The 26229-nt window shown below is 35.2% G+C and overlaps 1 protein-coding gene across 4 annotated transcripts in view; it reads right to left on the bottom strand.

Annotated features, from left to right (window-relative positions):
• The window catches only part of VPS13B (vacuolar protein sorting 13 homolog B), an 887459-nt gene that overhangs the window by 316208 nt on the left and 545022 nt on the right, over positions 1 to 26229 (bottom strand). For all 4 annotated transcript variants that reach the window (XM_066379210.1, XM_066379212.1, XM_066379209.1 and 1 more), the window contains exon 31: positions 9882 to 10085. In XM_066379210.1, coding sequence (XP_066235307.1) covers positions 9882 to 10085 — 204 coding nt within the window. The remainder of the gene's footprint in view (positions 1 to 9881; positions 10086 to 26229) is intronic.

Below are 26229 nucleotides of genomic sequence, written 5' to 3'. Positions count from 1 at the left end.
GAAGTAAAAAGAAAAATATAAAAAGTCAACAGTCCCATAACATTTTTTTCTTGTATATAGTGTTAACTTTTGTGTTATTCTCTGGTAAATATTTGAGGTAATAAAACATATTTAAAAAATCATTACATTTTTTTAAAGATTCAAATATTTTCCAGGGTAAATAAATTCTAACAAAAAAAGTAACAAAAAATAACTACAGTAAGAATTAAATTCTACCAACATTTTACTAGATAATTTTCTAGGGTTTAAAAAAACAAAAAAGAGAAGCAAAACTCAAAGTATTAACTGACATTGTCAATGACTTCAAGGTCTTAGACACTCTCAGTAAAACAAGGGAATAGATTTTGAGTGGCTACATTGAGACCACAGGCTAATTCTTGTATCCTTGATAGGCAAGGATTTTGAAATGAGCTGCTTATCTATATCTAGAGCCATTGAAGGGCTGAAAAACATCTGCCATCAGAAACAGAAGTATAAGGAAGTTGCCCAACTTGGCAAGAGAACTTGTTGAAAAAACAGACTTCTCCTTAGAAAATGAAAAATATAACGGTAATTCTTCATGTATGTTTCACAGTTCTAACGTATGTGTATTACCTATGTTGGTTCAAAAATACCCATTCTGAGTTACTTATATAAAAGTGGCAACAGTCCTTTGATAATCCTGAAGCATCTATCAGAAATGGGTGCAAAAACTCTAGAAAACATTCTCTCAAACTGACAAAAAGGGTTCTCAGAAACAAAAATCACTGACGATAATCACAGATTATTTCATATATTCCTCAAAAAAATTATTCTTTATTAGCAAGAGGGAAATTCAACCCTATTAACAAATTCATTATTGAGAACTTATAATAAAATTACCACATATGAACAATAAATTTGTTTAAAACTACTAATGACATATAGGATAGAAAAAAAGATTAATACAAAAACAAAGTACTATCAGAAAAGGCAAGACAAATTTGAAAAACTAAACAGAACTTCCAGAAATGAAAAATATAAGTACTAAAATTAAAAATATAATGGATAAATAGTTCTTTACATTTGCTTAAGAAAAATCAGTAAACTATAAGTTAGATTTGACAAAACTATAGATTTTTCATAAAGTATTTTAAATTTCAAAATGGGGAGCATTATATTAAATAAAATAAGCCAGTCAGAGAAATATAAGTACCATATGATTTCACTCATATGTGGATCTAATGAACAAAATGAACTAATAAGGAAAACAGAGACAGATGCATTCATAGAGAGCAGGCTGACAGCTGGGGGGTGGGGAGAATGCTGGGTGAAGGGGGTAGAGGGATTGAAAAAAAAAGACCAAAAAAAAAAAAAAAGAAAAGAAAAAGAGAAAAACTCATGGACACAGATAACAGTGTGGTGACTGCCAGGGGAACGGAGGGGCAGTGGAGGAGGGTATAGGAAATAAATGGTGATGGACGGACACTTGACTTGGGGGGTGGGTGTGTGAATACACAATACACTGTACAGATGATGTGTTGTAGAATTGTACACTTAAACCCTGTATAATTATGTTAACCAGTGTCACCTCAATAAATTCAATTAAAAAATAAAATGGGAAGTTTAAAGTAACAGTTAAAACGTCAGGTCTGACATATTTTTCACTCCAAAATGAAAGATTAGAAAGAAAGAAAAAGGGATAATATAAAGAGATAATGGCTGAGAATTTTCCAGCTCTAATGAAATATAGAAATACACAGATTCAGGAAGCACAATGATTCCTGGTTCAGATAAATATAATAAAATCCACAATTAGACACATCTTGCTGAAATAGCTAACGACCTCTGGTAAATAAAACACAGGAAGTCCCCAGGTTACAAACAAGATAGGTTCTGTAGGTCTGAAAATGTTTAACTACTTATATGCACAGAAAGGTAAAAATAAATACTATGTTAAGACAAACATAAGTTTCATTTAATAGGTAAATGTACCTGTGCCAACTTATATATAAATTCAATTTAAGAACAAATCTACAGAACCCATCTCATTTATAGCCAGGGGACTACTGCCTGTATATAAACATAAGCTAGAAAATACAGATTATCTATATTCTATATCATGCTAAAGAATATGGGATTGGAAGAATTGCAAAAGAAATAGTTCTCTGATATACTCTTCTAATATAACAATTATTTAATCTATCTCTACATTGTTCATAGAAACAGAGATAGTACAGTGATTTGTATTGTCATCTAACTTAGAGGATTAAGCCCACAGAAATTTATAAAACCCTCTTTGAGGATTAAAAAAAAAGATTGATTATCATAAGGTGCTAATCAAATAACAGGAAAGTAATCATATGTGTTAACAATAGCTACTCTATTGAAGTCTGGGAGCAGTAGATTGCAAGTAAGAAAAAGTATGGTTCTCTGAAAGTTACTAAGCAAGAAGGTGTAATTATATGACACACACACTCATGAAAATACTCCTTAAAAAAGGTTGTATGGTGGCGCAGTGGATAAAGCGTCGACCTGGAAATGCTGAGGTCGCCGGTTCAAAACCCTGGGCCTGCCTGGTCAAGGCACATATGGGAGTTGATGCTTCCAGCTCCTCCCCCCTTCTCTCTCTCTGTCTCTCTCTCCTCTGTCTCTCTCCTCTCTAAAAATGAATTAAAAAATTAAAAATAATTTTTATAAAAAAGGTTGTGGTCCTTTTTCTTGGGCTTAGCATATTTACACCAAGATACTTCTGTTCACCTTCCACACATTTTGCTATGACTTTGTGGGTAATATTAAAGCAGTTTAAGAACTATATTTCAACAACTACATAATAAAAAATACTAGAAAAATGGTACTAAAGTTTCCAAATATTCCATCAAAAGGACAGAATAAAACAATGCCAACTAGTCTAAGTGCACACAGAACAGTTCTTATGCAATATAAAGATTGCTGTAGTCTTATTCTTTTTTTTTTAAAGGCCAAACAAAAAATTGCTCTCCCCAAAACAAACAAAATAACCAACCAAAACTATGGCTAATGTATTTGTGATGGATCACAAATGCTACATTTATTATACTCTCTGAAGAAAGTCATGTGAGCATGTCTATATTGAAATATCCACTTAGTTCAATTTTACTGAGATGTTCAATGAATAATAGCTCTGGTTATAGTTTTCAGTTGTTTACATCTACTGTCTGGAACTCCTGCATCTAATTCTACTTGATAGCTTTTTCTCCACCCAAGGCAAAACTTCACAATAAACTTCATAGAGGAGGGAGAAACCAAAGAATTACTGCAAGTTTCTCATAGAAAAGGATATTAGATATTGTATGTTGAGGATATAAACAGGAATTCACCAAGGGACATATGGTCACAAGACTTATTTTAATTTTTAAAGATTTTTAACATGTATTTATGTATCAGTTAGAGTGTTCACAAAATTATACAGAATAATGTATAAAAAGTTATGTGTTATACATACATCTTTAAGTAAATTTTGGTATAATCTTGTTTGGTTCTTTCTCTTAAAGATAAAAGGTTAAAGAGAGGAAACCTGAGGGCTTTGGTTAGGTTGGTTTGAATCGATCAAGGTGTGTGTCGCTCTGTGTGTGTACAATACTTCTGATGTTAGAAGCTGTAAGAACAAAGTAACTGAAGATACGAGAGGTTTTAAAATTTTATGATGTACTATTGTGATGATTATATAGTATTTAAATACTTTCTGACTTTTTGAGCACTTACTCTCTATCAGAAACTATGCTAAGAGAAAGAAGAACAAGACGGGTAAGACAGATCTTTGTCTTTTTATCTCTTTACCATCATTTCAGGTTGCAAAGATGCCCCCAGAGAGTAGTGTAAGGAAGAAAGTGTTTGCTTGCTGCTGAGAAGGACAAACTGAGTCCTTGGTGCTGCCTCAGGACCCCTCTTCCTCTCATCTCAGTCCCAGGTGCTTTAAGCAGGAGGAGAAACCACCTTCTCTCATGTAAAGCCATGATGATTCAGTTTAGGAAGATATAAAAATCATACAATTCAAGTAGCCATCTGTCACCTTGCAAAGTTATCACATTATTATTCACTTTAATGTAGTGATCACATCATAAGATTTATAAATGTCAAGTCATATGTTGTACACTTTAAACTCATGTATTACATGCCAACTATACTTCAATAAAAATAAGTAAAAATAGCACATTGGAAATATAAATAAAAATGTTTAAATCCTCTTTAAAAATATTGTACAATTCAAGTGAGTGTAGGTCACTTTAGGCATTAATCTATGAGGTATGGGAATTAGACTAACTTATATAATTCACTTAGGCATTAGCTTGACATCCTCACAAATTAATAAAACAAAAGTGATGGTTTTCAGATTAAAGAGTAAGAACCAAGACAATGCTTTTATTTCATATTCCTGTTAATGATTTCAGATAAAATTCGGGAAAGAGGTCATGTTTGATTATTCACAAATTAAATAGGCAAGGACTTCTGTGAAGATTTCGGTAATAACTTTAGTTCAAAAAAAACAACAACAGAGAGATCAAAAGACAGATGAAATAGTAAAAATCTCACAGAATTAAGGCCAATAATGTATGCTTTAAGGACTTCACTATCAACAGAAAGTCTGTGCTACCAACCTGTGAAGTACATAGCTGACCGATTTTAGGAATGTGCCAAATTCAAATTAAGCTGGCTTAAGCAGATATAGCAACAATGACTTAAAAATATCTTATGTGAGGGGGGGAAAGGCTTATAGCATAGTATATATAATTTGATACATGTATATCAAAATATCTAAACAAATGAATATACTGTAACTATTTCTTAGACAATGAAGTGTGAAAGAAAAATTATCCAAGGAAATCAAATATAGGTAGTATGACAGGGACAAATAAAAGTATTGTGATAAAAACTAAATGATTTATTTTTCAAGTATAGTTTTGAGTCTACTCAAATTATACTGTTAAATATTATAAACAAGAAGATTGTGCTGATATTAACTTGGGGAATTAAGGCTTACTGGCATTCTCATGAAATTGCATAATAAGCTTTCCATCGTCATGCCTTACACCCAAAGCACTAATCACCATGTAACACGGCAATAGTGATTTGAATGTGTAACCTGCATATGGCAAACATCAGTGCAGGCTGTTTTAGTTCTCAGCACTTCATTTCCTTAGTTTATAAAATAGGCCCAGATGTGGTAAAATGGTGGCTAAGAGAAAACGAGAAAAGTGATTAACAATGCACTTCAGCATCTGTGTAAGGTCAGAGCACTGAGGAAGAGAAAGGTAGTTGATTTTTACTAAGAGGAAGCAGCCAGGGTCCGGCACTTCGCTCTATTCTCAGTGCCATTGTACAAGCCAAGAAACCTCCTCACTTAGCTTCGTGTAGTGGTTTTATTCTATAACAACTTGCTACTAAGAACGAATCAAACTTTAGAGAGAAATTTGTATGAGATTTGGAAGGTGTAAAGGAAATTGAAGCCAATATACCCTTAAAGTCATGCTGTTTTAAATGCAGTGAAAATCTGATACAGAGGTGTTGACAGATTCCAGCTCGTCCTTACTCTTCTGAGCTTTGTGATGAGCTCCTTTTTCCTGATCATCGGCCCTGCTGACCATCAGCAACTGTGGGCTCCCCCCAGACACAGAAGCAGCTGTGCACTTCTTTACCAGGCCCCTGGGGTCCCCCCAGTCGCTGCTTATGCCTGGCTTCCCAGATCCCGTAGGGAACAATAACTTTTTTACCCAGGTCACATAATCAAGAGGGTTGGGTAGTGACATTTCTCTGTTTCCCCATCTCCCTCTTTTAGACCCTTACTTCCCAGCTTCTTACAACTGCATAAAGTCTTGTGTCTAAAAGAAATTTTATGCTAAAATATTTCCAGTATTCTGCTGACGTGATTGAACCCTGATGAAAAATTAAGATTTTGGAAGCAGAAGATATACACATTTTAGAATTTCATGAGTCTTTATGCTTAACTTCCCTGCTGCCCTGTCCCCAACATACACATATAAATGCACTATGATTAAAGACAAAATCTGAATAATGTATTCAGGAGGAATGAATGAAAATGGTTGATATTTTACATTGGTCTGGGGAGAGAACAAATTATTCTTCACTAGGTAACTTTTTTACCTTTAAAACTTAATGAAAAAGACAAAAATATAATTATAATAAGGTTCTATCTATATTTCTGTTAAGATTAATCAGGAGAACTAAGTTATATCAGAACTAAAATTTCTTGTCTCATTTGTAGGCATATTCATCAGAATTACTTTATAAGAAACACTTATTCAGTCATTTGATTTGTTAGCTCTACTTCATCATCTAATCATTCAATGTTTCACAAGTTCACTCCTATTATGTAACAAGCATGAAATTATATCTGGGTATTCAGTAGTGAATAAAATATCACATTTTCATACTCTTAGCGTTTGATCTACTGATTTCTTAGTTTAAGATGTTCCTTCCCTCTCCTGCCACTAATACTCTCTGAAAATAAATTCAGAAGTTGTATCCTCTATAAAACCTGCCCTGATAAACCAACCCATACTTATTAATGTATTTCTTTAAATTCTCTATTTTGCACCTATGTTGATTTTAGATCACTTTGTTTTATTTATGCATTTATCAAATAATTGGCCTGAGATGTCCTATGTACATGGAATGCATCTATCCTGATTTTCATGTGATTCTTCTGTAATCTTAAATATCCTATAATTATGTCTACATAGAAATTTCTACACTGTACTTCAATAGTTAATTAACTAGTCTGTCTTTTTAATTGGATATGGATCTCTACAAGGAAAATGGCACATATTAGAAATTATTTCATTTTATTTCTCTAGTGTAAAAGACATTTGATGGCATATATTATTAGACAGCCAAATGTCTGTTTATTTTTGACAAGGGTGCCAAGAACATTCAATGGGGAAAAACAGTCTGTTCAACAAGTGGTACTGGGTCAACTGGATATCTACATGCAAAAGAATGAAATTGGAGCTTTAACTTATACTATGGTTAAAAACAAAGAAATGAACAAGAAACCAACCTCAAATTGGATCACCAATCTAACCAGAAGAACTAAACCAATAGAACTCTAAGAATAAAGCATTGGGATAAATCTTCATGTCCTGAAATTGGCAATGGGTTCTCAGATATGACACCAAAACATGGGCAACAATAGAGAAAGATCAGTTAATCATCAAATTTAAAAATCAGCAAAAGACTTAAATAAACATTTTTCAAAGAAGATGCACAAATGGCCAAGCATGTGAAGAGTTGCTCCTCATCACTAATCATTATGGAAATTCAAATCAAGACCATACCCAGTAGGATGACTATCATCAAGAAAAACAGAAAATGTTGGTGAGAATGTGGAGAAACTGGAACCTCTGAACAGTGCTGGTGGGAATGCAAAAATGGTTCAGCCATTTTTTGGAAAACAGCTTTGTATATATATAGTTCCTCAAAAAATTAAACCTAAAATTATCATATGACCCTGTAATTCCACTCTTGTGTTTATATCCCAAATATCTGAAAACAGGTACTGTACACAAATGCCCACAGATTATTATTCACAGAAGCCAAAAGATGAAAATAGCCCAAATGTCCAACAGATGAATAAACAAACTAAGGTACTTATATACTGTGGACTATTATCTATCATAAAAAAAAACCACTAAAGTATTCACACATGCTACAATGTGGATGAACTTCCAGAACTTCCAAAACATTGTTAACTGAACAAGCCACACACAAAATGTCGTATATTATATGAGTAACTTTACAAGAAATATGCCAAACAGATAAATCCATGGAGACAGGAGGCAGAATGGTGGCTGCCAGAGGGCATGAGAAGGGACACAGATGCAGAGAAACTACTTAGTAGGTCAGGGGTTTTAGTTTGGGCTGAAGAAAATATCTGCAGCTAGACAGACTTTGCAGTTATAGATAGAAGTGGTGGTTACAAAATATTGTGAATGTACCAAATGGCACTAAATTATTCACTTTAATTAATTTTATGCTATATAAATTTCAACCCAATTAATTATTAAAACATACACACACACAAAAAAAAAACAACAACCCACAAACTGTTCATTAAATGAACTGAGGAACAAATAGAGATATACTTGAGTTAAGGCTAGATGGTCATGAAGTTTCCTGGGAAAATTTGGCTCATCTTCTTTTTTAAGGATAGAATTTGTAGTTTTTAAGAAATGATGATGTGTAAGTTTTTTAGCTGGTACTAGCTACATCTGAAAACTGAGTGACGTGGAGGAATGAGGGAACTTGATCCTGGCTGATATCATGTGATGTTTAGAGGTCAGATGTGTATAGTAGATTGTGGTATGCATCAAATCCTGCTGTCAGGACCCAAATGCTCAGTACCCTAGCTTCCAGACTGCTGCCTGCTGATGGCTCAGTGAGTGCATTCCTCCCTTGAGGTACACTGGGGTCATTTGTGGGAGATTTTCACACAAATTTATATCCCTTCTTAAAGGCACAATCACTTGTCAATAAAGGGCTATAATTATTTGTTCTATATCATGAAAATACTTAGTGTTAGGAATAAATTAAAGGACAGGCTGGTGATGATCTCTGTCCTCAGGACCCAGACAAAGTACATACATAATTGTAATGATATATGCTCTATGACATGAGAGCATATATAAGGGCGACTGTGCCTTCTCCCAGAGGATTCAGAATGACTTCCTGGAAAACATGACGCCTGATCTGAGATGTGATGAGGCAAACGAAAAGGGTGGGTTGAGAGAGTTCCAGGCAAAGAGAAGATCACGTACAAAAGCCTAGTAGCAAGTGACAATCATATTCTAGGGAAGTTAAACGAAGCTCATTGTGAAAAGAGCATCATAATAATGTTAGAAAAGAATGTGGGTACCTAAAAAAGAAGAACCTTATAAAAAGGAGTACAGACTAACATGTAATATTTGGTTTTAGGCAAATTATGTATCTTGTCTAGGCCTTAGTTACTTTTTGTAAAATTAGGGAAAACAGTTCTTACCTCTTCTCATTATTGTGAAATTGGGTAAAGTGATAATCATTATATAGCCTATTATTAATGTTATCACCATTATTAATGCCAAGACATAGATAAATAGTTTTGGTGTTAAAGGGGCTGAAACTCGAAAGCAATTAGCTATGCAAAAGGTATTACAACAAAGTTTGCATCGATTTTTTAAAGAAATCCCATCAAGAAACTATCAAAATATGTTATCAGCAACAGGTGTTAATTGAATCTCATAAATAAAAAAGAAATGGTGAAATATAACAACACTTTCTTAAGTCATAAAAAATGTTTACCGCATACCATGTATATTTTTACAATATACAAGTGTATTTAATGACAAGCACCTTCCTTCTAGGAAATAAGTCTACCCTGCTGATAAGAACTAGCAACAGCCTGGGTAAAATGGCACTGGCTCTCTATACATCTTACAACTCACATTTAGGATTAATTCTTTTAAAAATTATTTTGAGAACATCCCTACTTTTAATCAAAGTGGACTGAAAAAACAAACAATGAGAGCCTTTCAGGCTTTTCTCCTCTTATTATAAGCAGTAGGGAGGGAATTAACATAATTTGATCTTGAATACAATAGATTTTAAGGGAAAATGTGAATGCATCCTTAGCCTGAAGTAGAACATTTCATCAAATAGCAAGCTTTAAAAAAATGACACAATCTTAAATTTGTAATAATCATGGTGTAACAGTAGGACTAATAGTTCCAAGTGAAATGATGAGATTCAACTATAAAATATATTATATGTTTGTCAGGAAATGAAAAAGCAATACCAAAACAATTAGTTCGGGCATGCTAAAGAACATCGCAAACTGCCCTTCTGGCAATGAAATATTAGAAAGTGCAGAGCGCTTCTCCATCGTTCCCTACCTGCTGGCCATATTCCACTCCAGGGCTGGATTCTGAGAATTCCGCTCACTCTCTGTGAGCGCCCCTCCTGTGCCGCTTTCCTTCTCGGGTTTCAGTTGGTCCCACTGTGCAGTACCAATATTGATAGACTGCAGGTCTATTTGGTATTGCCTATCTTCAATTTCTGATCCAGGATCCCGAAGAATTCCTAAATTCAAAGCTCTTCTGTAAAGGCAGTAAAAAATGGTAAATAGATAATATCAATCTTCTATGTTTATTTTGATCATAAACAGAGTATCATTTTCCCCCCTTTGATTACTGGTAAATACACTGGGCTAATCAAATCTATAAGGCAGATATTAGAAAGATACCACATAGTAAGACTTGAAAATGTATCTGAAATTTATACCTTACATTAATCTACCTTATAATGATTTATGCTATTCGCAGCTCTGTACTGTTTTTCTAAGTATTTTCACATACATGCTTTCAGTCTTGAGATGCTGAGATTCCATATTATCTCCATATTTACTAATGAGAAAATATTCAGAGAGGTTGAAAGACTTAGCCAAAGTTACCCAGATAGTAGGTAACAAACTACCACTTAAGTCCAGGTTTTTTTACTTAAAAACCAGTCTTCTTTCCAAGGCTAATCATGCAGCTTCCTCAGCCCTTTGATATTTTGATAGGAAAAGTCATAGAGCCTTCTTAATCTATTTCATTTCCTCATCTTGCCTTTGCTGTGATTTTTTAAATTTATTTTTTAAATTAATTTTACTAGGGTGACATCAATAAATCAGGGTACATATGTTCAAAGATAACATGTCCAGGTTATCTTGTCAATCAGTTATGTTGCATACCCATCACCCAAAGTCAGATTGTCCTCCTTCACCTTCTATCTAGTTTTCTTTGTGCCCCTCCCCCTTATCCTCTCCCTCCCCCCGCAACCACCACACTCTTATCAATGTCTCTTAGTCTCGTTTTTATGTCCCACCTATGTATGGAATAATATATTTCTTGTTTTTTTCTGATTTACTTATTTCACTTCGTATAATGTTATCAAGATCCCACCATTTTGTTGTAAATGATCCGATGTCATCATTTCTTATGGCTGAGTAGTATTCCATAGTGTATATGTGCCACATCTTCTTTATCCAGTCTTCTATTGAAGGGCTTTTTGGTTGTTTCCATGTCTTGGCCACTGTGAACAATGCTGCAATGAACATGGGGCTGCATGTGTCTTTACGTATCAATGTTTCTGAGTATTTGGGGTATATATCCAGTAGAGGGATTGCTGGGTCATAAGGTAGTTCTATTTTCAGTTTTTTGAGGAACCACCATACTTTCCTCCATAATGGTTGTACTACTTTACATTCCCACCAACAGTGAATGAGAGTTCCTTTTTCTCCACAGCCTCTCCAACATTTGCTATTACCTGTCTTTATAATAATAGCTAATCTAACAGGTGTGAGGTGGTATCTCATTGCAGTTTTGATTTGCATTTCTCTAATAACTAATGAAGATAAACATCTTTTCATATATCTGTTGGCCATTTGTATTTCTTCCTGAGAGAAGTGTCTGTTCATGTCCTCTTCCCATTTTATTGGATTGTTTGCTTGTTTGTTGTTGAGTTTTATGAGTTCTTTGTATATTTTGGATATTAGGCCCTTATCTGAGCTGTTGTTTGAAAATATCATTTCCCATTTAGTTGGCTGTCTGTTTATTTTGTTGTCAGTTTCTCTTGCTGAGCAAAAACTTCTTAGTCTGATGTAGTCCCATTCATTTATTTTTGCCTTCACTTCCCTTGCTTTTGGAGTCAAATTCATAAAATGCCCTTTAAAACCAAGGTCCATGAGTTTAGTACCTATGTCTTCTTCTATGTACTTTATTGTTTTAGGTCTTATGTTTAGGTCTTTGATCCATTTTGAATTAATTTTAGCACAAGGGGACAAACTGTAGTCGAGTTTCATTCTTTTGCATGTGGCTTTCAAGTTTTCCTAGCACCATTTGTTGAAGAGGATTTCTTTTCTCCATTGTGTGTTCTTGGCCCCTTTATCAAAAATTATTTGATCATATATATGTGGTTGTATTTCTGGACTTTCTATTCTGTTCCATTGGTCTGAATGTCTATTTTTCTGCCAATACCATGCTGTTTTGATTGTCGTGGCTCTATAATATAGTTTGAAGTCAGGTATTGTAATGCCCCCAGCTTTGTTCTTTTTCTTTAGGATTGCTTTGGCTATTTGGGGTTTTTTATATTTCCATATAAATCTGATGATTTTTTGTTCCATTTCTTTAAAAAATGTCATTGAAATTTTGATGGGAATTGCATTAAATTTGTATGTTGCTTTGGGTAATATGGCCATCTTGATTATATTTATTCTTCCTATCCAAGAACAAGGAATATTCTTCCATCTCATTGTATCTTTTTCGATTTCCCTTAACAATGCTTTGTAGTTTTCATTATATAAGTCCTTTACATTCTTTGTTATGTTTATTCCTACGTATTTTATTTTTTTTGTTGCAATCGTGAAGGGGATTATTTTTTTGAGTTTGTTCTCAAATGTTTCATTGTTGGCATATAGAAAGGCTATGGACTTTTGTATGTTAATTTTGTATCCTGCGACCTTACTGTATTGGCTTATTGTTTCTAGTAGTCTTTTTGTAGATTCTTTGGGGTTTTCGATGTATAGGATCATATCATCTGCAAAAAGTGATACCATTACTTCTTCTTTTCCGATATGGATGCCTTTTATTTCTTTGTCTTGTCTGATTGCTCTGGCCAGAACATCTAGCACCACATTAATTAAGAGTGGAGAGAGTGGACAACCCTGTCTTGTTCCTGATTTAAGGGGGAAAGCCTTCAGTTTTGTGCCATTTAATATGATGTTAGCTGATGGTTTATCATATATGGCCTTTATCATGTTGAGATATTTTCCTTCTATACCCATTTTGTTGAGAGTCTTAAACATAAAATTGTGTTGTATTTTATCGAATGCCTTTTCTGCGTCTATTGATAAGATCATGTGGTTTTTGTTCTTTGTTTTGTTGATATGGTGTATTACATTAACCGTTTTACGTATGTTGAACCATCTTTGAGATTCTGGGATGAATCCCACTTGATAGTGATGTATTATTTTTTTAATATGTTGTTGTATTCGATTTGCTAGTTATTTGTTTAGTATTTTAGCATCTGTATTTATTAGAGATACTGGTCTGTAGTTTTCTTTTTTTGTGCTGTCCTTGCCCGGTTTTGGTATGAGGGTTATGTTGGCCTCATAAAATATGTTTGGAAGTATTGCTTCTTCTTCAATTTTTTGGAAGACTTTGAGTAGAATAGGAACCAAGTCTTCTTTGAATGTTTGATAGAATTCACTAGTATAACCATCTGGGCCTGGACTTTTATTTTTGGGGAGGTTTTTAATAGTTTTATCTATTTCTTTCCTACTAATTGGTCTGTTTAGGCTTTCTGCTGCTTCTTGACTCAGTCTAGGAAGGTTGTATTATTCTAGAAATTTATTTATTTCTTCTAGATTGTTGAATTTAGTGTCATAAAGTTTTTCATAGTATTCTACAATATCATCTTGCCTTTGGTACTTTATAGAAACCAACTGCCACACAGACTAAACTGCTGAGAACAATACATTGTTCACTGATGTAGAAACCCAGTGAGGACTATTGGCCCATACAAACTTGGGACTTTGATCTTATTGCACGCAATACTTAGCAAAGGAATAAAATTATCAGTGGCTTAAAGCTAAGTTAGAGAAAGGAAATGGTTACATTTTTCATGAAGGTTTTAGAATGCAAATAACAAGGAAGTATGGTAGGGCAAAAGAACATGGTTCAGAGACAGATAAACCTAACCCTGAGTGAGTTTTCTCTCTAAGTTTGTTGGTTCACAAATGCTTTAAAGTGAGTTATTAAAAAAGAAAATAATATTTGTCCATAATGAAAGCTTCAGTCAACAAAATAATTGAAATAATAAAGGATAAAAATAGTTTTACTATTACTGATTCTAAAAACTCCACAAATGCAGGTTTAGAAAAAATATAACTAAATGTATTGCATCAATTGAATGCTAATATGTAACTAATGGGGGGGGGGGGGCTTTGGGTCCTCGTTTGTAATTACAGAAAGAGAGTAGAACCTGATTAAGACTATGCCTTGGCTAAGTAAGCAGTGTGGGTCTGCCCATGCACACAGGTTCGTTGGTCAGAACTGATGGAAGGCAGATGAACTCTGAGATTCAATCAAGGTGGCAGGTGTCTAAGCCAGCTGCTTGGAAATGGAGAGGGCACACACTGGGTCAGGCAAGGTGAGGGCTGAAACCAATGAGTTCAAGTGGAGAAAAGATCAGGGAGGGGACTGAAATTAAATAAGCAGGCAGCTCAGGCAGGGAGATATCAGAGTTACAATAAGGTAGCAGGTAAACAAACAGGCGTTGGTCAAGAAGCCATAGGAGCCAGAGAAACAGAAAGAAACAGATTTTCATTATTCCTGAGGTAAGAGCTCAACCTGGTATCCCTTTTTTCTGTTCTAACTTAGAAATATACAATCTAGAAATAGGCATGCAATGAAAGGTAAGCCTAAAGTTTTACATGTACCCAAGAAATGCATTAGAAATAAAGCTCAAAAAATGGGTCATGAACCCTAATGAAGGTAAAGAAAAAAGGAACGAGAGTGCAGATGGGAGGAAGTAACATCCTGATGATCCTATTTTGGCAGAATGTTCTCTTTTTATTTTTATTTATTTTTATTTTTTTTGTATTTTTCTGAAGCTGGAAATGGGGAGAGACAGTCAGACAGACTCCCGCAGGCGCCCGACTGGGATCCACCCGGCACGCCCACCAGGTGGTGACGCTCTGCCCACCAGGGGGCGATGCTCTGCCCCTCCGGGGCATCGCTCTGCTGCGACCAGAGCCACTCTAGTGCCTGGGGCAGAGGCCAAGGAGCCATCCCCAGCGCCCGGGCCATCTTTGCTCCAATGGAGCCTTGGCTGCGGGAGGGGAAGAGAGAGACAGAGAGGAAGGAGGGGGGCGGGGGGGTGGAGAAGCAAATGGGCACTTCTCCTATGTGCCCTGGCCGGGAATCGAACCCGGGTCCCCCGCACGCCAGGCCGACGCTCTACCGCTGAGCCAACCGGCCAGGGCATCTTTTTATTTCAATATTGCTGTAATTCTACTGATTTTTAAAAACCCAATTCTGACTTCATTTTCTCTGAAGTCTTTCCTGATCATCATTCCTCCAAACTCCCTCCCTCCAAATCTGTGCTTTTAAGGTCTCTCTCTATATAGAAGCACAATAACAACACAATGATTTTCAATCTTCCCAAATATATCACAATCAGTAAATGTTGTTTCAATTCACTGATTTGAACTCACACAAATCTTTACAAATCTCAAATGAAAAGCTAATCTGTCTGCAGCAATAAGAACTCTCAGTTTTTAAACAGGAAACTTTTGATTCAGATTCACATAAATTCTGACTTAGAGCAAACATCTTGGGCAGCTGATGGCCTATTCTATTTCTCTATATTACTTTTCCAAATATAAAAGTTACATTTTACTTATTTAATCTGGCCAGTGGTTTCTATGTTTTAAATCAATTCTTTTTTTTATAAAGCAAGAGAGACCTAGAGAAGGACAGAGAGAGACAGACAGGAAGGGAGAGATGAGAAGCATCAACTCTTCATTGCAGCACCTCAGCTGTTCACTGATTGCTCTCTCGTATGTGCCCTGATTGGGGGCAGGGGAGGGGGGCTGCAGCTGAACCAGTGATACCAGCGACCCTTGGGCTCAAGCCGGCAACCTCCAGGTTTCAAACATGCATCCTCCATGTTCCAGGCCGACACTCCATCCATTGCACCACTGCCCAGTGAGGCTTAAATAAATTCTTTAAATATATTTTAAGGTGAACTAAAATAATCCTAGAATTCTTGGGGGGAAAAAGTAATTTTGGAAATGCAATTATTGCTACATTAGCACCAATTAGTTCTATATTAAAAGAAAAACAAAGCAACTAGCCCAGCATTAACATCAGACTTCCTGTTTCCCTTGGCACATGGAGAAACTGCATAATCACAAGATTACAACCACAAAAACATTGAGTTTCATCAGTGTTTTTCATTTAGGCTTGAAATTCCCCATATTTCGTCTTGGCTATATTCCTCCCATCATCTGTCTGTGGAAAACACGACTTTCCACAGGTTCATCTTCCTAATGGAAAAATGGTTTGTGTGTGGAGCAACCGCCAGATATTTCTAATCATGCTAATTGACAATTTTCAAACTGTCTAAGAATGAAGGTTGGAGAGTTTTTCTCTTTCTGTTTGCTTTTGAAATTAAATTATATATTTGTCTTTTTAACCTGATTTGGAAATTCAGAGAAATGTATATTATTTGGGTAATAAATCCAACTTAAAAGTTAACTGCAAAACCACTTAAATCTGAGTTGTAGAAAATAGGTAAGCAAAAATTCATATGACTTTAGTCTCAAACTTTCGATGACCATTAGCTCGGAGAAACTAACTTCTCTGTGTTTTAGTTATTTCAAAATAAAGGCTAATAAAGAGATAAATAAAATACATAACTGGAAATTAAACTATCATAAAGAGGCCCATTATAAATTTTATGACCATTCCTGAAGGACATTCTTATATAGTTCTGAATGAACAGTATTTCTAATCATCAACTAATCATAGATACATAGGCACCAAGATAAAACAAAGTCCACTTTTCTAATTATAAAAAAACTATAATGAAACCTATAAAGATAAATGTTCTTTAATATTTCCAAAGTATGAAATATTAGAAACCTTGAATGAACCTTCTTCCATCTGAAACAACTAAAATGCTTAAAAACAATTTAATGTATCTCTTAAAATACATCTCAAAGCTGGCAACTAAGAGCAGAAGCTGCAAAGTCCCTTCAAAAAAGTGAAACCAGGAACAAAAATAAAAGCACCCGAAGTCAGCTTTCTGCTCTGGTAACTGTATGGGAGGAGATAAAGTTTAGGGCCCACTTAAGGTGATACATCTACTTAATAGGAGATCCTGCATGTAAAGCTGGGGTTGCAAAGAACTACATCAGCAGCGAAAAATAAATTTCAAACAGCCCTCCTCGGAAAGCTGTTGGTGAGGAACAGTTCTGTGTCTTGTCTGTGATAGTGGTGATATGAATCTACATATGTGATAAAACGCACAGAATGATGCGCACATCTACACACAAACACAAATGAGGGCATGCAAATGGGTGAAATCTGAATATGGTTGTGGATCATACTGATGTCAGTTTCCCGGTTTTGATATTGTACTATAGTTATGCAAGAAGTTAAGCAAGACCTGAAACAATAAAACTCCTTGGAAAAAACCAGAGGTAAGCTCTGTGACATCATTTTTGTAATGAATTTTTGGATTTGACACCAAAAGCAAAGGCAAAAAAAAAAAAAAAAGCAAAACTAAGTAAGTAGAACTAGATCAAACTAAAAATCATCTGAAGAGCAAAGGAAACTATCAACAAAATGAAAATGCAACCTCTGGAATGGGAGTAAATATTTGCAAGCTATATATCCCAAATATATAAGAAACTCATGCAATTCAATATTAGAAAGTAAATAACCCAATTAAAAATGGGCAAAGGATTTGAATATACATTCTCCGAAAAATACACAAATGTTCAACATGTACATGAAAAAGAGCTCAGTATCTCTAATCATCAGGAAAATGCAAATTAAATCACGAGATATCACCTTACACCTATTGGGATGTCTATTAGCAAAATGCTGGTAGGATGTGGAGAAAGGAAATACCTGTACCATTGATAAAAATGTAAACTGGTACAGCCACAATGAAAAACAGTACGGCAGTTCCTCACGAAATTTAAAGAGAGCCACTACCTGAACCACCCACCCACTTCTGGATATACGTCCAAAGGGAATGACACCATTATCTTGAGGAGGCAGTTGTACTCCCATGTTCGTAACATCATTATTCACAATACCCAAGACATGAAAATAACCTTACTGGTCATTATGCATGAATGGATGGAGAAAACATGATGTGTGTGTGTATCAAATATTTTCAGCCACAAAAAAAAAGGAAATCTTTCACTTGTAATAACATGGATAAACCTGGAGGGCACTGCACAAAGTGATATAAGCCAAAGAAAAACAAATGCTGCACGGTATCACCTCTGTGTAGAATTCTAAAGAAAAGCCAAACCCATGGAAACAAAGAATAAAAAAATACATATAGTTGCCAGAGGCTGAGAGGAGAAATAAAGAAAGATTAAGAAAGGGTACAAACTTTCAATTACAAGATAAACAAGGCCTGAGGACCTAATGTAAAAGAAAATGAGTATAGTTGACAACGTTGTCCAGTATAAAGTTTGCCAAAAATAAAGTTTGCTAGGAGAGTAGAACTTAAATGTTCTTAGTCCCCCATTCCCTTAAAAACCAACAAAAAACACATAAAAAACCAAGGTGCCCTGGCTGCTTGGCTCAGTAGAGCCTCAGCCCAGCGTGTGGAGGTCCCGGGGTTGAGTTCTGGTCAGAGCACACAAGAGAGCGCCCATCTGCTTCTCTACTCTTCCCCCTCTAGAGCCCGTCTCTCTATTTCTCTCTTCCCCTCCCGCAGCCAAGGCTCCAATGGAACAAGATGGTCAGGGCACAGAGGATGGCCCCATGGTTTGCATCGGGTGCTAAAAAAATGGCTCTGGTTGCAATGGAGCAATGTCCCAGATGGGCAGAGCATCGCCCCCTATTGGGCTTGCTGGGGGGGATCCCAGTTGGGCGCATGCAGGAGTCTGTCTCTCCGCCTCCCCACTTCTCAGTTAAGAAAAAAACCAAACAAACAAAGTAATATGTGAGGTGACAGATGTATTCATTAACTCACTGGTGGTATTGCTTTAACAATACATAAATATATCAAGTCATCATGGTGCACACTTTAAATATCCTACAATTTTGTCAATTATACCCCAATAACGCTGTGAAAAGGTTGCACTGATGAAAACTGGAAGGGTGCACAAGGTTTTTACCCATGTATTTATATATTTGCAACTTCCTGTAAATATATTATTTTAAACTAAAAAATATATATTAAAAATAATAAAGCACTCCAATTGCCCATGCAGAAAGGGACAAAGGTAATATACCAACCTAACTATCCTGACCTCACCCATAGCAATGAGAAGACAGGCAAATAAAGTCTCTGTGAGACTTTGAAATCACAAGACAGCACTTGGAGATTTTAGTTAAACTTTGGTATGAAACCAAATGTAGTATAAACCTGAAGAAGCCTGCTCCAGGTAGAGAGTGCCACCAGGTGACAGGCAAAAGTAAAGGTAAAAGTAAATTGCATTTACTAAGATCAATGCAATTTCCACTCACAGAATTTCCACAGGTTAGGTTCCAACTGAAACCAAAGAGTAATACACCAAATTCACAATTCACACAAGACAACAAGGCACCTGAGTGAAACACAGCAGAAACAAAATGGGTAGAAGAAAAAGACTGTCAAAGATTTTGCAAACTGAAATAGCATGCATAAAATAGAAATTAGTTGTTTAAAAAGTTTTTTAAAAAAAATCATCTTTAAAACATGAGCAGGACCAAAGCAAACATACAGATGGCAAATATATATATGTGGCAAGATGTTCCACATCACATGTCATCAGGGAAATGTAAGTTAAAGCTGAGAGATACCACTACACGCCTACGAGAATGGCCAAAATCCAGAACTGACAACACCAAATGCTGAGAAGATGTTGCAAAATTGCAATACCCGATTATTTCGGAGGGAAATGCAAAATGGCACAGCCACGCTGGAAGACAGTTTGGCAAAGCATACTCTTACCCTATGATCCAGCAATCACCTAAAGAAGTTGAAAACTCAAGTTCACACAAAAACCTACACACAGATGTTTACAGCAGTTTTATTCATAATTGCCAAAACTTGGAAGTAACCAACATATCCTTTAGTAGGTGAATGGTCAACTGCAGTACATCCAACAAAGGGACTACTATCCGCACAAAAAAGAAATGAGCTCTCAAGCCAAGAAAAAACAAGGAAGAACTAAAGACATTTTACTAAGTAAAAGAAGCCAATTTAAAAAGGCTACATAAGATATAATATTAACTATATCTCCTTTTTGAAAAGGTAAAACTATACAGATAGTAGAAGGCCAGTGGTTGCCAGGGGTTGGCTGGGGAAGGGACAAACAGGCTGAGCTCAGAGGATTTTTAGAGCAGTGAAAATACTGTGTATGATAACTATACTGATGGGTATGTGTCATATGATGACTTTTACAAATTCACAGAATGTACAAAATCGAGATTCAAACTGTGGTGTGGGTGGTGATGCGTTGATGCAGGTTCATCATTGTTAACAATTGTACCATTCCGATGGGGGATGTTGATAAGGGAGGGCTGTGCATATGTGGGCAAAGGGGGTACATGGGATATCTGTACTTCCACCCTAAATTTTGTTAAACAGATCAGTTAAACCTATAACTGTTTTTTTTAATAAATAAATTTTTATTAATTTTAATGGGGTGACATCAATAAATCAGGGTACATATATTCAAAGAAAACATATCCAGGTTATCTTGTCATTCAATTATGTTGCATACCCATCACCAAAGTCAGATTGTCCTCTGTCACCTTCTATCTAGTTTTCTTTGTGCCCCTCCCCCTCCCCCTCTCCCTCTTTCCCTCCCCCCTCCCAACCACCACACTCTTGTCCATGTCTCTTAGTCTCGTTTTTATGTCCCACCAATGTATGGAATCATGCAGTTCTTGGTTTTTATAACTGGTTTTAAAAAAATAAAGTCTTTCATGGAAGTATGAGCAGGAAATAAGATTTTTAAGTATAAAAACCAAGTAGAAGTACAAATGAGGATAGAATTACTTCCATTCAATCAGACTAGATCCAACTGAAGATATTAGTGAATTGAAAGAAAGAGCCAAAGAAATCCAGAATGTAATGCAAAGTACCAAAGAAATATTGTAGATGAAAGAGAATAAATAATAAACAGAGGGAGAAAGTCTAAAATATGCTTAATTGGAGTTTCAGAGAGATAATAGTGAATAGGAAGAAGGTACCATTTGAAGAGGTGATATTATTCTACAAATGTTCAAACATGCCAAACCTTAGATCTAAGTACCCCAAAGAATCTCGAGAAGTAATAATAAGGAATAAATTAGTAAATACATGGGAAAATCTAAACAAACATTATCGTTAAAATATTAAATGATGCTGGATGGACCTGGAGAGCATTATGCTATGTGAAATAAGCCAGTCAGGAAAAGACAAGTACACCATGATTTCACTCATATGTGCAATCTAATGAACCAAATGAACTAACAAGCAAAATAGAGAACGATGCATACATAGAGAGCAGGCTGACAGCTGTGGGGTGGGGTGAATGCTGAGTGAGGAGAGCATAGCATTTGAGCAAAAAAAGAAAAACTCATGGACACAGATAACAGTGTGGTGACTGCCAGGGGAAGGGAGGGGGCAGTGAGGAGGGTATAGGAAGATAAATGATGATGGACGGACACTTGACTCAGGGGCTGGGTGTGGGAATACACAATACAGTGTACAGAGATGTGTACAGAATCGGGCACCAGAAACCTGTATAACCAGTGTCACCCCAAAATTTCCATTAAAAAAAGAAAACATTAAATGATGGTAAAATTGAAAGTAGAAACCAAGCTAAAGTAAGACATTGCACAATGACAATATATAAATTAAGGGATCATGTAATTCAAGGTCAAGTGTTCTATCAAGTCCTCGTATGTGGAAAGACAAAGATATTAACTTCAGGTTTTCTTTATGTACACATTAAAATAGCCAGAGTAACAACCAAAATAGCATACATGAACTATGTGACTTTCAAATAATTGAGGTAAAATTTAGAATGTAAAAAAAGAAAATAAAATCAGAAAAATATGGACAAATATCTCATAAAAAATAAATCCAAATCTGACTATAATCACAGTAAACATAAATGATTTAAACTGTCCTATCAAATGATGAAAATGTCAGACTGGATTTAAAATATCATTGTTTTATTGTTATTTATGACAATACATAAAACTTAAGTTTACAAGAAGACTAAGAGTCAGAAAGAGAAAACAGAAGCCAAAGAAAGCTGGTAGTTACACTGACATGTGACAAAACAGACTTTAAGAAAGAAATGATTAAAAATAGAGTTACTACCTAAATATAAAATACCCAATTCACTTGAAAGTTAAGACAATTCAAAATTTATTTATACTAACATTAACTGAAAACATAAAAGAAGCCATTCTGCTGTACATCTGAAACTGGTGCAGAAAAGTACTGAATGCAAACTGTGTTTGAAAAATTATATGTGTGTGTGTGTGTATGTGTGTGTGTATGAAAAAGTGACAGAGTTAAAGGAGAAATTCAAAATATATCAACCATTAAGGAAAATTTCAGCCTACCTCACTCAGAAGTAGAGTAACTAGCACATTACAAAACACTAAGAATATATATATTTTAAATACTAATTTTGATGCAATGGACAGTTACTGAACATGGTATTCAACAAGTGGATAATGTACATTTTTCTCAAGTACATAGAACCATCTATAAAAACCAATAAATCACCATATTGGCAATAAAGTTAGCCTCAACACATTTAGTATGGTATGGACTATACCTCTGAGCATAATACAATTAGTTAGATATTTATTTAAAAACAGAACCTGAAAAACTGCCTATGTTTGAAATTTAAAAGCACATTTCTTAGTCACACACTGGTCAAAAAAATCATAATAAAATTAAGAAATAATTAAAAACAAAATATTATGAGTCAAAGCTTATAGGTTATAAAGTGGCACTTGAAGTTCACTGTCTAAAATATTTCTTTTAGCAAATAAAGAAAAGTTCAAAATTAATGAGGTAAACATAAAAAGGCAAAATAAAAATTACAGGGAATAAAATAAGAGCACAAATTAATACAAACTTTAAAAGGGGCAGGGAAGATCAACAAAGCCAAAAATAGACGAACCTCCACATTCAAGGAGAATAAAGAGATAAAGAGGAAAAGCCAAATAAACTACATTTGCAATAAAAAAGGAAACAAAACTATGATGTGGTGGAGATTAAACAGATAGTAAGAGGATATTAGAAAGATTTATAGTAACAAAAGTTTTACAATATTGTGGGGGAAATAAATCTCTCCTTCTTATCACTGTCCCTAGAAGATATTTCTTAAAATTTTCACTATGAGATTAACATAAAGGTTGTTCTTTCATATCATCCACCAAATATAATGTTGCTTCTCCTTTTTAAAATGATTATTTTGAAACTATATTCTGACAGTTCAAAACTGCTGGTAATGTAGTAACTGGTAAAAAGCAACCAAGTTCTTCCCTAATCCTCATCTTAGTCAAGACTCATAACTATACCCTTCCTACATCTCCTTAGGCAAAGGAAACAAAAGAAAATATACATAAATGGAACTACATTACACTAAAGTTTTTGCACAGCAAATGAAAGCATTAACAAGAAGAGTTTACAGATGATGTCAAAGTAATGGCAGCATGTGAGAAACCCTTGATCTCTCCCCTTGAAATTTCAACAAATTGAACACAGTGAAAGAACCCCAGCTGGGCTCTTAGGCATGCCTCAGAAGATCCACGTGTGGAGTCTACTAAAGCTGGTAAGGGTTGAGAAGGGGAGCATAAGATAAGATGCACTCACGGCTGGCTCTGGAGAGGAGACAAATCTGGACTGTCTGGATTTATGTCCACTGGGGCTCTGAAGAGGAAGGAAGCTCAGACTGTCCAGGTATTTCTCTGCCAGTAGAAACCCAGTGTGACTGGATCTCCTTTAGCCAGAGGAGCAGTGAGATTGAGAGGCAGTGGAGGAGATTCTAAACCAAAGTGGTGGCAGAACATAGGGTCATGGCCAGCATTTCCTCAGTTGGCAGGAAGCTCACAATCAGCATAGAGACATAGAAAAACAGAATGAGGGCCCAAAGCCTCACAGATCCCACCTGCCTCACCTCACGGGATATGAAAAGTGGCTGAGACATACCCAACAGCTGGTTTCTCAGAGCCACTCTCTCTGCTGAAGAACAGAGGTGTTCTGTGCCTGGTCCCCTGATCTGTTGAGACATGGAGAGGAGCACCTGGAGGACTGAGATAGCCATTGATAAAGCTGTTAAGCCCTCACAACAAGTGTAACCCATCATGAAAATTGCAGCTCTGCCTTCATCACTGTGACAGCAACATCTCAATGGAGGTAAGCCCAAGAAGTTCACAGAGCTAAAACTTGTAATACACTGCCACCTATTGGAAGAAAACAGAAAAATCTCTCAAAACTAAAATCTCACTTTTCTTTTGAATTTCACTTCCCTTTAATTAATATCTTTCTATTCTTATTCTTTTGTGGGTGTTTTGTATTTTATTATTTTTCTTGGTATTTGCACTTCATTTGTTGATAGTTTTTCTCTTTTACTTTTCATTTTTCTTCAAGTTTTTCTATTTTTCACTATATATAAAATTTTTATTTATTTATTATTAGTTGTTTTTGTTAGATATATTAATAAAATCAATCTCAAATGACATCAAGAAAGAATAATACAAATACAATGGCTACACAAGAAAGAGATGTAGCTCAGAAAGAAAATAAAAAATCTCCAACAAGTGATATCAGTCACATGGAAACCTTGGAGTTAAATGATAGAGAATTTAAAATTTAAGTTCTGAAAATATTCAATGAGATGTGAGAAAAAACTGATACCTAATTTAATAAGCTCAAAAAACAAATTAACCCTTTGTGAGTAGTCTGAACATTCATGTATATCCTCACTCAAAGGGTTAACAAAAAACTCACTACTAAGAGGGTTAATAAATAAAATGAGTACTTCACCAAAGAGATTAAAACTTTAAAAAAAGAACAAAACAAAGATGAAGAGTTCAATACATGAATTGAAAAATGAGCTAGCAAGTTTAGCTCTCAGAATAGTCCAGAGAGAGGAGAGAATCAGTAACATCGACGTCAGGCAACTAGAGATGCTACAGAGAGAATAAGAGAGAGACCCACAAATGAAAAATAAAATAATAGAGCTTTACAAGAACTGTCTGACTCTATCAAAAGAACATTAATATGAATAATGGTTATATCAGAAAAAGAGACACAGAAGGGAATGGAGAGCCTATTTAAACAAATAATTGATGAGAAATTCCTAATACTATGGAAAGAGTTAGATCCTTGAATCCAAGAAGCAAACAGAACGCTGAATTACTTCAACCCAAACAGACCTTCTCCAAGGCACATCCTAATAAAATAGTCAAATATCAAAGACAAAGAAAAAATCCCCAAGGCAGCTAGGGAAAAGAAGAATATAACGTATAAAAGAAGGCCCATTAGATGATCATTGGATTCTCAGCAGAACCTCTATAAGTCAGAAGAGGGTGGACCCAAACATTCCAAGTACTGAAAGAGAGGAATTACCAGCCAAAAATACTATATCTATTAAAGTTATCTTTCAGATATGAAGGAAAAATAAAAACTTTTCCAGACATACAGATGATGAGAGAATTTATCACTAGGAAACCCCACTGCAGGAAATACTCAAGGGAGTTATTCTACCAGATACAAATAACAAAACAAAACAAAACTACAAGTAAAAACTCCAACAAAGTTACAAGACAAACAATCATAATTTGTAACAGAACTGAAATGGGAGAGGATAAAGGTCTACAGTGGGAAAGGAATACAGAGTGCAGAAGCACTCATAAGAGAAAAGACTCTTGTATGTATAAAAAATTTTCTCTTAATACCATAATAATAACACCCACAAAAAAATACTGAAACATATAGCTTAAAAAAGAAGAAACTTCTTTAAGTATAGAATACCATCAAACAAAAACAACTGACAGAAACAAAAAAGAGAAGAACCAAAGGAGACAGAGAACTACCAGAAAGCAAAACATAAAATAACTATAGGAAATCCTCAAGTGTCAAAATACCCTAACTTTAACTGAACTCACTAATAAAGAGGCACAGAGTAGCAGAATGGATCAAAAAGCAAAACCCAACCATATGCTGGCTTTAAGAGACAAATCTATGCTGGAAAGATAAAAGTAGACTCAAAGCAAAGGTTGGAAAATTATTCTGCAGGCATATAATTCCCAGAGAAAAGCAGGTGTACCCATACTAATAACAGACAATGCTAACTTCAAGACAACAGCAGTAACCAAAGACAAAGATGGATATTTCATATAATGATAAAGGGCACATTGTATCAAGGAGATGTAACACTTAATATATACGCTCAAATCAAAGAGCACCAAAATATACACGGCATTTACTAACAGATGTAAAAGT

The sequence above is a fragment of the Saccopteryx leptura genome, chromosome 3, assembly GCF_036850995.1.
Source record: "Saccopteryx leptura isolate mSacLep1 chromosome 3, mSacLep1_pri_phased_curated, whole genome shotgun sequence".
Classification (NCBI taxonomy): domain Eukaryota; kingdom Metazoa; phylum Chordata; class Mammalia; order Chiroptera; family Emballonuridae; genus Saccopteryx; species Saccopteryx leptura.
The sequence above is the reverse complement of the archived record's forward strand: the minus strand, read 5'-3'. Positions and strand labels throughout refer to the sequence as shown.